We start from the raw sequence: 13,003 nt of genomic DNA on the forward strand, positions 1-13,003 counted from the left end.
CATCGCTGTGTGAGACACCGAGGGACACACACTGCTGGGAGAGAGACTGAGCATTTTTCCTGAACTAGTCTGGTGCTTCCCTAATAAACCCTGTAACCTATGAGTTCTGTGTGGCCACTGCAGCGAATTATCGAACCCAGGAGAGAGGTGGTGGGTGCTTTGGGAGGAACGGTTGGTGAAAGGGCTTGAGGGCGGCAGTATGTCTGGCTTTGCAGGAATAGGTCTTGGGTTACTGATAGTGACTCTGTCTTCCCCTTGTGGGGTTAGAGGCGGTCAGAAGATGTGGCCTCCCTGCCTTTTTAGCAAAGGAAGAATAGAACCATTGATTCCTGACTATGTCAGTCTGAAGTAATTTGTATATTTTATGTAGAGAAATCAAGGAAGGATGTGATCTCCTTTAGTTCCTTAGATGATGCTTTTAAAATGTATTTGGTATTGCAGAAAAAGATTACTGAACTCACCATCTAAGACAGAAGACAAAATGTCATCAAACAATAACAGATTCAGCTATATTCTTTATGGTAGCATGGATGCAGAGATGAGAGTGTGAATAGCATTGTCTACTGTGAATGGAGATTGGAGTGGGAGAAGGGTAGATATGTCTCTAAATGTTCCATAGAAGAATTGACACTTAAACTAACCTTGAAGGATAAATAAGGATTTACGCAGATAGCAGAGAAGGTATTCTAGGCAGAGGTATTAAAAGGTTGTAAATTTTGTAAATTGGGAAAAATTAACGTCTGGATGAAACATGGAAGGAAGGGTAGGGGATGATGTTAGCAAAGAGATATTTAAATAAATAAATAACTCCAAAAACCAAAACCACTGGAGTGGAGTCGGATCCGACTCATAGTGACCTTAGATTTCCGAACTGTATCACTACAGAAGTAGATTGCCCAAGCTTCCTTCCAAGGAGTGGCTGGTGAGTTTGAACTACGAGCCTTCTGGTTAGCAGTCAAATGCCTTAGGCACTATGCCACCCGAGCTCCTTAAAAGATATATGGAGGCTACAATGCCCACCATGTTAAAGAATTTGAATTTCATTCTAAACCAATTGTCTGAACCAGAAATGAGCTTCAGATTCACTTGTATATTTGAACTTTCAAGTATAAGTATGTCCAATTTATCACTGGAGATTTTGATTTAGTAAGTCCACTGTGGGATTTAGGCATCTATATGTGGTCAAATTTCACAAGTGATTCACATGTGCTCTCAAATCATTACTATAAGTAATAAATGACTCTCATTTGAAAAATAAAACCTTTAACAGTATCGTAAGATGCTCTGGTGGTATAGTGATTAAGACATTTGGCTGCTAACCAAAAGATCAGTGACTTGAACCCATCAGCCACTCTGCAGAAGAAAGACAAGGCAGCCTGCTTCTGTAAAGATTTACAGCTTTGGAAACCCAATGGGGGTCACTGTGAGTTGGGATCAACTGTAAAGCAGTGAGTTTGGTTTGGTTTTGGTTTTAATAACACCTTATCACTATGGCTATACGATGTTATTAAAGCTTTTATTTTTAAGGTAAGAGTCATATTCAGATTCATTTTGAAAGATAGCTCTGATGGCAATATAATGGATGATCTGAGAGAATGGGACCTGGAGGTAAGAAAACAAGAGAGGAGGTTTCTAAAATGGATATTAGCTAATGGCAGTCTGGATTAACACAGCAGAAACAGGAGCAAAGGAAAGAAAGAAATTGGAGACACAATTAGAAAGTCAAAATTACTGGTCTTTAAGGTTGTTGTCAAATTGGCTGGGCCTGGCTGAGTGACTGGGCAGCTGGATGTAGTTATTCCTCATGGTAAGATTGGCCATCAACTCCATGGTGGAATCTACTGGAGCAGCTGAGTAGCTGCCTTAGGGATGTGGGCTGCTTCCAGTGTATAAGAAGCAGCTTTGTGGATGGTCTTTTTGACATGCTTGAATGCTATATATAGCCAAGTTGTTGTTTAGCAGCCTGTAATGTCCTGCCAATCTTGGGACTTCTCCTGTACTTGAATTAGTGGCCTGCCACAAATGGGTACCATTGGGACTGTGCCTTTTTACTTGTCAACCTTGAGTTTGTCAGCCTCAGCAGCCAGCAGCTGTTTTAGTGAAGAAAAACCTCCAGCTTCTATGGGCCGCGAGCAGGAGGCAGAGCTGAAGCCCAAGGTTGAGGGGCTTTCACCCAGCCCTTAGAGCCTGACACTTTGAACTCAGATTTAAAGCCTCCAAACTCTAAGAGAAGAAACTCCTGTTTGTTAAAGCCATCCCATTCATGGTATATTCATGTCAGAGCACCACTAGGTAACCAAACCAGACTTCTCAATTAACAAGAAGTGAAGGGTAAATTAACTGAGACAATAAATACTGGCACAGGTACAAAACACAATGTCTGTAAATTGATTCTCAAAGAGTAGGTGCTCGATACATATTTGTTAAATGAATAAAATAACCAAATAAGCCAGTAATGATATAATGGTGGATTAAAAAAAATCAGTGAGGATTAGTTTGTAAGTGTTTTGACAGATCTATTATACGTAGGTTGGCAAGGAGTTCTGGTGGTGTAGTGCATAAAGCATCTGGATGCTAACCATAAGGTTAGTGGTTCAAACCCGCCAGCTGCTCTGCAGGAGGAAGATGAGGCAATCTACTTCTGTAAAGATTTACAGCCCCTTGGAAACCCAGTGGGGTCGCTGTGAGTTGGAATTGATTTGATGATGGTGGGTTTGGTTTTATTTTTTTTTTGTTCTTTTGTTTCTTTTGGGGGGTATATGGTTGGCAGTGTACGTGGAAAGTTGTGAAAGATATGCAAAGCAGAAGGCCCCAAAAAAGAAACAAAAAGCAAAACTTTTAAAGTATATGCTAGGTTCCAAAAGCAGTGAACGGTCCAGTTTGGTTGTAGAATGGCAAGAGATGGGTTTCAAAAGATACAATGAGGCCATGAAGTGATATGTCTGAAACTCAGGCTGAGGACATTTTAATTAATTCACAAGCAATGGTGAGTCATGGGAAGCTTTTGAGCAATGGTGTTCCATGATCTTCAGGATCAGGCTATTTTTGAAGAACCTTATAGCATTGATGGATAGGATAGAATGAGACAGAAGTCTAAAAAAAAAAAAACAAACCCACTGCCATCGAGTCAATTCTAACTCAAGGCAATATCACAGGACAGAGCAGAACTGCCCCATCAGGTTTCCAAGGCTATGAATCTTTACAGAAGCAGACTGCCTCATCTTTCTCCCGTGGAGTGGCTGGTCAGTTCAAACTGCCAGTCTTCTGGTTAGCAGCACAGTGCTTTCACCACAGCACCACCAGAGCTCCTGGAAGAACTCTGAGGGGATAAAAATTGGTTAAAAGATTACAGTGAAAGTAGAATCAAAAGGTAATAAGAAACTGAACAAGGATGGTCACAGAAGGAATGAAAAGGTAAGAGCATATTCAAAGGATATTCAGAAATATTAATATGCAAGATCAGGACTCAGATTGGGATGGCTGGAAATTAGAGTTGGATTCAGGTTGGACTCTGGATGATGTAAAGGAATGAGGTTTCAAAGAACAGGAATAATGATGCTAGGTGGTAAGTAGTTTCTGGTGATGATAATTGATTCTGAGGTGCCAGCAGGATGTCCAGGTGGAGAAATATTTTTGGCACCTCGAAAGGCAAACACTGCAGTTTAGAAGACAGATCGGGAGCCAAAATTTAAATTTTGGAGCCATCTGGGTGTAAGTGATAAATGAAGCTGTGTGAGTGGATAAGATTGCCAAGGAAACAAAGAATAAACCCAAGAAAAAGCCACAGGGGCACACCTACTTACGGTTGGGTGGGGGAGGAAGTGAGATCTAGAATGGGCAAAAAGGAGCTGTCAGAGAAAGAAAAAAATAATAATCTGGAAAATGCAGCCTCTCAGAAAACAAGAAATAGAGCTTCAAAAGAAAGAGTAGACAATAATAATAAAGATAAGGATAACAATAATTACAGAATTTGAAGAGGAAGAAGAAGACTGAGAAAGGGCAGATGGTCCTGTTGACATATGAGGAAGCACTGATGGGATGGAAGCCAGATTGACTGGGAGGAGGGCATGAAGAAGCTGAACTCTTCCTTATCATTTTTGATACTAGAGTCAAGGGTACTGACAGCATGAGTCCTGGCATTGTTGCCATTTGCTTTTATAGAGCTCTGTGTATTCTTCAATGTAATCTCAGTAATCAATTAATTGAAATAGTAGGGCAGGAAGAACTGTGGGTGCAAACATCATTTGACACCCTAAAGATCTGGAAGCCCATTCATAAACATTTCCTGCCTAGGAGCACTGTTCCCTGAAAGGAAACAGTGAAACTCAAAATTACCATTTCACGCGATAATATGTGTGTCATTGCTATGTGTGGCAATTAACTAGCTATCACAATTCTACTTATTGAACAAATCTCTTTTGTCACTAATTTAAAATCAACTTTTATCAGAAATTAAATTCATTTATACATTTGTATCTATCTCTGGACTCTCTGTTTCATTCCATTTTGTACCAAACCCTGTTGGTGTTGGGATCTCTGAATTTGTGAATTGACAAGAACCAACATTTTGATAATATTGCATCTACTAAAGGGAAGGGTAGTTAAACCTCCTCTTTATGTCCTTCAGTGAAAAATAGTTTTTGTTTTCACAGAGGTCCTAAACCTTTTCTATAACTACACATTTTCTTTTTGAATTGCTATTGTAAATAGTTATTTCTTGAAACGTGTATGTGAGTGTATATAAGGAAAATGTAGATACTTTCTCAGATGGACATTTAAAATGAAAAATAATCGAAAGTAAATTAAAGTTTTTATAGCATCTGTCCCTCAGTAAGCTGATATACATGTAAAAGAAAAAAAAAAAAAAAAGAAAACTTGAATGATATTGTTATGGGAAACAGAAAAATGAATGATCTCATTTCACCTGTGTATTATAATTTTCCCTTACATAGGCAGTGTTTCTTTCTGCTGTGCATGGGGTCGCTATGAGTCGGAAACGACTCGACAGCACTTAACAACAACAACATAACTTATATAGACGCACTGTGACTGTATTTCTGTATTTGGAGTTACAATGTGGTGTCTGTTCAGTACTTGTCATTATTTTCACCCACCTCAGGGGGATTGCATTTTCCTCCTAACGTCACACAAAGCTCCACTTAAGACTCCAGGTCTTTCTACAGAAAATCAACCCCCTTTAGCCCCATTGCTTTGTTTCATTACCATCAAATCTTCTCTATCTCTTCCCAAGTCACTGATGGGATATGAGGAAGAAAGCTGCAGTCATAGCAGTAATCACTCCCCTGCAAGTAACACTGATCACATAGATTTACCTTCACATGGTTTCATGTAGTATGATCAGAAAGGGTTTTGGTTTTATCTTTTCCTTCATCCCTGTCATTTGAAACTGTGATTTTAAAGAACCTATTTAACAATTCTTCTAGACTAGGAGTCAGCACACTTTTCTCTAAAGAGCTAAATTGTAAATGTTTTGGGCTTTACAGGCCATATGGCTTCTGTTGCAATGACTCAATTCTGCTTTTGTAGGGTGAAAGCAGCCCTAGACAATAAACAAAAGGGACTAGCTGTGTTCTAATAAAATTGTACCTAAAAAAAAAAAAAAAAAAAAAAACCAAAACAGGTGGCACGCTGAATTTGGCTCAAAGGGGGATTTGGCCCATGGGCTGTAGTTTGTCAATATCTATTCTAGACCAATAAATTTCCAAACCATTCATTATTTGCATTTAAAAAAATCAAAAGCAATGTACTACTCTCCATGGAACTTAGGATGACAGGATGCTAAGCATTAGAATTGACAAAATATAGAAAGAAGTCATCAAAATAATTTGTCATCAATCACTACATAAGAGTTCCAAGCATAACTAGCATTTGTTTGTTTTACAAAGGACAAGTGGGACTGCAGAGTATAATAAATACACACATTGCATTACAACATGGTAACCGCTTTGGGGAAGAAGAGAGAGTTGAATGAAAAACTATCATTAGTAATGGAAACATTTGCTCTTACTTACCAATCCTGTACTGCGTTGAAGGATTCTTCATTTGTGATGTCATACATTAAAATAAAGCCCATGGCCCCACGATAATAAGCAGTGGTAATAGTCCTGTATCTTTCCTGGCCTGCTGTGTCCTAAAAAAAACAATAATAATATCTCAAAAAAAGGCAACACATCTTTTGAGAAGTGAGTCATAATTTTGAGAAGTCATAACCCAAATTCTAAAATGTACTTGCAAAATATAACCATGTCTTTTTTAGTCTTTTTTTCCTAATGATCTTCAATATGATAGCTCTGCAATACTGTGAAAAATTCTTTTTTTTTTCTCTTGGTAAAGATCTAGCTAAAAGTACCTTATACTTCTGTACACTCCTACCAAGTAGCATCTAACTACAGCAAAGGGAGCTCTGGTGGCATAGTGCTTAAGGTATGTGACTGCTAACCAGAACAGTGGTGGTTCAAACCCACCAGCCACTCCTTGGAAGGAAGACTGAGCAATCTGCTTCCATAGTGATACTACCTCAGAAACCCAAGGAGGGGTCACTGAGTTGGATCCAACTTGACGGCAGTGAGTTTTTTGTTTTTGAACTACAGAAAGAAAGAGTCCCTGGGTGGTACAGGTTAATATGCTCATTACTAACTGAAAGGATGATGGTTCAAATCCACCGAGGTGTGCCTCAGATGAAAGGCTGGGTGATCTACTTCCGAAAAATCAGCCCCTGCAAATCCTGTGGAGCACAGTGCTCCTCTGAGACACACAGGGTCTCCCTGCTTCAGAATCAACTCTTGGCAACTAGCTTAGTTATAAAAGAGGAGTCTCTGAGTGGAGCAAGAGGAGAGCTTGTGGTGCAGTGGTTAAAGGGCTCATCTACTAACCAAATAGTTGGCAGTTCGAACCCGCCAACTGCTCTGTGGAAGAAAGATGTGGCAGTCTGCTTTCATAAAGACGTACAGCCTTGGGCACCCTGTGGGGCAGTTCTACTCTGTTCTATAGGGAGTTCTGAGTTAGAATTGACTCCTTGGCAGTGAGTTTTGGTGACTTGGGGGTGAAGCAAATGGTTAACAAACTTGCCTTGTTTGATAATGAAAGCTTGGAGGTTTGAATATGCTGTGGAACAGAGCTGCCATGAGTTAAAGTCTACTTGACAGCAATTGTTCTTTTGTCTTAAATGAAAGTAATTTGAATGACACAGGACTGGCTCCTTTACTATGAAAATAAAATTAGCATGTTGTGGATGTCACTGGTTGGACAGGGACACAATGAATATGTGTTTCCTCACCCACAGGTGTCCTCCTGCTTGATGCTTCATTCCACCAATGACCCACACTGATAACTCAAAATTGCTTACAATTCTGCAGGATATATCTAATTTGACCCCCAAAAGTTCAGAGAATGGTGAGGAAAGAAGGCTGGGGAAACTAGAGAATGATTCCGAGAACATATAGGATGTGGAATGGAACTAGAAACTGACCAAGGTTGTGACTTTTTATGAAGCCAGCAATAATTCCATTCTACTCTTAGAGCAGGGATAAGGCTGGCCTAATTCGCAGGTACATGTTAGGTAGTGTTAAGGAAATAAGGATTCACAGGTAGAATGAGAATAGATCATAGTACCGCAAATAGCAGAAATAAAGCAAAACAAGTGAGAAGGATCTTTTAGAATATAACACCAATGGCAGGAAACAAAATACAGATCTCAAAATATAAAATTTTGACAATTTTTTTGTATTGTGATCTGGGTGAAAGTTTACAGAGCAAATTCATTTTCCATACAGCAGTCCACATACATTTTGTCTCATGACATTGACTATAATTTACCACAATGAAACAGCTCTCCTCCCACTTCCTCCCCATAGTTACCTCTTCCCTGTGTCCTTCCCTCCATGCCCTCCTGCCCCCTGAGCTGTCTTCCTGTGCATACACAGCCCTTCTATTCTCCCATGATTGTTCTCTCCAACGAGTGTATCTACCTAATGTAAATGTTCAGCTCATATGCCTGTCATTTGTTTGGCTGGAATCCACAGGAGTGGGGTCAATTCTAGACCTGAAGGGCAGCTAGGGGCCATAGTCTCAGTGATTCCATCAGGCTCTATCAGACTAGTAAACCTGGTACTTTTTTTTTTTTTTTTCCCCAAATGATTTTGAGTTTTATTCTACATTGTTTTCCCACTCTATCCAGGATCTCCTACATAGATCCCCCTTCTAGTGGTTGACGGTAGTAGCAGGGCACCATCTGTTTCTTCTGGTCTCACAGTCATATAGGCTGAGGATTGCATGGTGTACTAGTCGTGTGGAATAATTGTTTCCATGAATCTTTGATTTTTCTTCATTCTTTTTTACTCTGGATGAGGAGAGACCCATCATTGCATCTAGTTGGTCGTTTGCAAGCTTTTAAGATCCCAGTCATTACTCACTAAAGTAGGAGGTGGAACAATGTTTTTTACAGTATGTTATGTCAATTGAGCTTGATGTCCCCTGAGACCATGGTCCCAAGCCCACAGGTCCAATTACATGGGTAGTGGCTTCCTCTGGGTAGTGGCTGTGGCCAAGAAGTGACTACAACCTTGTCCCTTGTCAGCTCTACTATACACCTATTAATTCTCATAAAACATACCAATACACTTGTAGAAACATTGTCTGCCAACCCTATAGATGTTCTTGGGCACACTCCCCCCTGCATAGACATATGTAATAGTTCAGCCCATCCCCCTATCTATCTACCCATATACCCGTATTTACCCTTCACTGACAACACAGTACTGCATGTGAAAATTTTGACAATTTCTTAAATACAGAAAAAAATGCTATGAATAAAAGTGAAATGACATAAATACAAGCAAATGATCAGCTGGGAAACATATTGCATTGTACCAGAGAGACCAAAGTTAATATTTTTGATATGTTAAGTGATGCTAGAAATCAGTAAATGAATGTTTGATATTAAAATTTAAATTATTTATAAATAGGATTGTTGTTGTTATGTGCCGTCGAGTCGGACCCGACTCATAGCGACCCTTCCTTGGGTTTCCGAGGCAGTATCACTACGAAAGTAGATTGCTCCATCATCCTTCTGAGGAGTGGCTGGTGGGTTTGAACTACCAGCCTTCTGGTTAGCAGTCAAGTGCCTTAGGCACTATTCTACCAGAGCTCCTATAAATAGGATTATAAATGGTTAATTTGTAAAACAAAAATCAACCCCAACAGTAATAATGGAAATATAAACAGAGAGCAATCATCTCTTGTTGTGCTGCAAAGTCCCATGTCTGTATAGAATTTACTTGGCAAGTATTTGAATATTCTATTGCACTTTGCTTACTATTTTATAAATAATGAAAATGAAAATGTAGATATTAGAGATAAACACAGACATTTTAAATCGCAAATTATTGTGAAAATATATTTTTTTAAAAATAGAAAAAAGCCAATCTTGAACTTATAGTGCATACTCTTGCATACTCATTATATTTAATTCCGTTAACAGTGTATCCAACTGGGGAATGAGGAAGAAATTTAAAGAACATGAATACAATGCCAGAACCAAGTTCCCAAAGCATATGTTTAAAATATAAAGTATAATTAGTATTTTATAATATATTTTGGGTCTCTGGGAAACAAAAACCCTCATAAAAATCAGCCTATTTTTATTTATTTATTTTTCATTCTTTTTTTTTTAATCATGATTTGGGTGAAAGTTTACAGAGCAAATTGGCTTTCCATTCAAAAATTCATGTGCATTTTGCAATTCATACGCATTTTGTTTTGTGACATTCATTGTAACAACACACTTCACACATCTTCCTTGTATTTACTATTTCCCTTCATCCTATTCTATCCCTTCCTGCCTTCTTAACTTTAATCTCTGGGCAACTGCCTCTGTTTTGATCTCGTGTGTTAGATTGTTATAATGAGTGCCTACCTCCTTGGTATTACTGTTCACCTTATAGATGATCTATCTATTCTTTTGGCTTAAAGTTAAGCCATGGGGGTTGTGTTCAGTTCCAGGCTTGAAGGTATGTAAGGGCCATAATCTCAGGGGTTCCACCAGTCTTCATCTGACTGGTAAACTTGGTCTTTTTATTTATTTAAACATTTTGAGTTTTGTTCCACATTTTCTCCCACTCTAGCCATGACCTCCTATTGTAAACCCTTTCAGAGAAGTTAGCAGTGGTAGCCAGACACTATCTCGTTCTTCTGGTCTCAGTTTCTTGGAGGCTGGGGTTCATGTGGTTGATTAGCCCTTTGGACTAATTGTTTCCTTGCATCTTTGATTTTCTTCACTCTTTCCTGTGAATTGGGAGAGACCGGAGGAGTCCGCTCCAAAGCTTTTAAGATCTCAGTTGCTACTTATCAAAGTAGGATATAGAACATTGTCTTTGTAGACCATGTTTTGCCAATTGACCTTAGGACCTAAGACGATGGTCCTGAGTCCCTATGCCCAGCAACTCATTCACTCAAGGTGTTCGATTATGGCTAAGAAATTTTCATATCTTTGCCCTATGTATACTCCGCTATATTCATGTATTTGCCTTAAACACTCTGTCACCAGAGATCCTTTATATATAGTTGTACATATGAATACACATGTAGAAATATTCTCTGTAAACCTATATATATGCATGAGTGCAGTTCATTTGCCTTCCTATATCTGTTCAGCTTGAGTGTCTACCTATGTATCCACTCATAGATTATTGTTATTACTGTTATTACAGGATTGTGAATGTCGTAGTATTTACCTTTGTTGCCCTTCACTCTTGTGCTCTTCTCAGTGTCTTCATTTACCTCAATTATTTTATGCTGACTTATCCCTTATGGTATATTGCCTTTCCCTTCACCCAAGTAAACACATATCTACCCTCCAGTTAATGACTTAGCTTCCCTTTCTCTTTTACCCTTGGTAAACTTCAAAGAATGATTCTTTCTGTGTTTAAACTTTTTCTTGGCTTTGTACAGTGTGGTTTCATATAATATTTTTCCTTTCGTGATTGACTAATTTACTTAGTATAATGTCCTCTAGGTTCATCCATGTTATGAGGTGTTTTGCAGATTCATTGTTATTCTTTAATGTTGCATCATATTCCATTGTGTGTATATACTATAGTTTGTTTATCCATCCATTCATTGATGGGCAGTTGTTCCCACTTTTTGCTATTGTGAATAATGTGGCAATGAATGTGGGTATGCACATATCTGTTTGTGTCTTGGCTCTTATTTCTCTAGGATATATACCTCACAGTGAGATTGCTAGATCATATACTGTTTCTATTTCCAACTTTTTAAGAAAGAACCAAACTGTTTTTCACAGTGGTTGTACCATTTGATGGTCCCACCAGCAGCATATGAAAGTTCAAGTCTCTACATCCTCACTAGAATTTGTTGTTTTTGAACTTTGCTATTAATGCTGGGGTGAGATAATATCTCATTTGTTGTTTGAATTTGTATCTTTCTAATGACTAAAGTAGATGCTTTGGTGGTGTAGTGGTTAAGGAATTTTGGCTGCTGACCAAAAGTTTGGTGGTTTGACCCTACCAGATGCTCCACAGAAGAAAGATGAAGTGGTCTGCTTCTGTAAAGATTGATAGCCTTGGAAACCCAGTGAGGGTCACTATGAGTTGGAATTGACTTGATGGCAGTGAGTTTGCTTTTTTGGAATGACTAATGATCATAATGGGACTAATGGGAGCTCTGGTGGCATAGTGCCTAAAGCATTTGACTGCTAACCAGAAGGCTGGCAGTTCAAACTCACCAGCTGCTCCTCAGAAGGAAGGCTGGGCAATCTACTTCCATAGTGATATCACCTCGGAAACTGAAGGGGGGGTTGATATGAGTCAGATCCAGCTTGATGGCAGTGGGTAACGATCAGGAGGGTCATCAGTTGAAACCTACCTGCTGCTCCATAGTAGGAAAATGGGGAAGTCTTCTTCTGTAATGATTTACAACCTTGGAAACCCAGTGGGTGTTACTATGAGTCAGAATGGACTTGATGTCAATGAGTTTGGTTTTGGAGCGATCATGAGCATTTCTTCATGTTTTTGTTAGGTGCCTGAATGTCTTCTTTAGTGAATGTTGATGTCTTCTGCCCATTTCTAAATTGGATTGTTTGTCTTTTGTTGAGGTGCTGAAAGTTTCTATAAATTTTAGAGCATAGTCCCTTGTCTAAACCGTCATTGCCAAAAATATTTTCCCAGTCTGTGGGTTTCTGTTTCACCCTTTCAGTGAACTCTTTGCATATGCATAAATGTTCTGTTCAACTTTAAAGAGGTCCCAGCCATCTAGTTTGTCTTCTGCTATTTGTTCATTTTCATTAAGTTTGATAATGCATTTCTACCATATATTAGGGCAAGTTTTTTTAATGATCTTTTTAGTTTTTGGTTTTATATTTAGGTCTTTGAGCCATCTTAAGTTAGTTTTTGTATATTGTGAGAAACATGGATCTTGTTTCATTTTTTTTTTTTTTAATGGATATGCAGTTCTGCCAACACCATCTGATAAAGAGACTATCTCTTATCCATTTAATGGGTTTTAGCCCTTTTTCTAAGATCAGCTATCCATAAGTGCTGATTCTTAATCTGGGTTCTCAATTCTGTTCCATTGTTCTATGTGTCTGTCATTGTACCAACCCCAGGCTGCTTTGTGTACTGCGCTGTATAGCAGGTTTTGAGATCAGTTAGTGCCAGGCCTCCTCCTTTGTTCTTATTCTTTATTAGTGCTTTGTTTACCTGTGACCTCTTTCTTTTCCACATAAAGTTGGTGATTTGTTTTTCCATTTCTTTAAAGAATGATGATGGAATTGCATCAATAGGAATTGCATTATATCTGTAGATTGCCTTGGGTAGTATTGACATTTTCTGAATGTTGAGTCTTCCTATACTTGAGCAGGAGCTCTGGTGGTGTAGTGCCTAAGGCACTTGACTGCTAACCAGAAGGCTGGCGGTTCAAACCCACCAGCCACTCCTCGGAAGGAAGGTTGGGCAATCCTACTTCCGTA

At 38.9% G+C, this 13,003-nt stretch overlaps 1 protein-coding gene across 1 annotated transcript in view; it reads right to left on the reverse strand.

The window, feature by feature from the left end:
• The window catches only part of RAB3C (RAB3C, member RAS oncogene family), a 451,684-nt gene that overhangs the window by 224,017 nt on the left and 214,664 nt on the right, over positions 1 to 13,003 (reverse strand). The window contains exon 2 of the mRNA XM_007944149.2: positions 6,033 to 6,151. Coding sequence (XP_007942340.2) covers positions 6,033 to 6,151 — 119 coding nt within the window. The remainder of the gene's footprint in view (positions 1 to 6,032; positions 6,152 to 13,003) is intronic.

Source organism: Orycteropus afer, unplaced genomic scaffold (assembly GCF_000298275.1).
Source record: "Orycteropus afer afer isolate SDZICR_OR568_19922 unplaced genomic scaffold, OryAfe1.0 scaffold00122, whole genome shotgun sequence".
NCBI lineage: Eukaryota > Metazoa > Chordata > Mammalia > Tubulidentata > Orycteropodidae > Orycteropus > Orycteropus afer.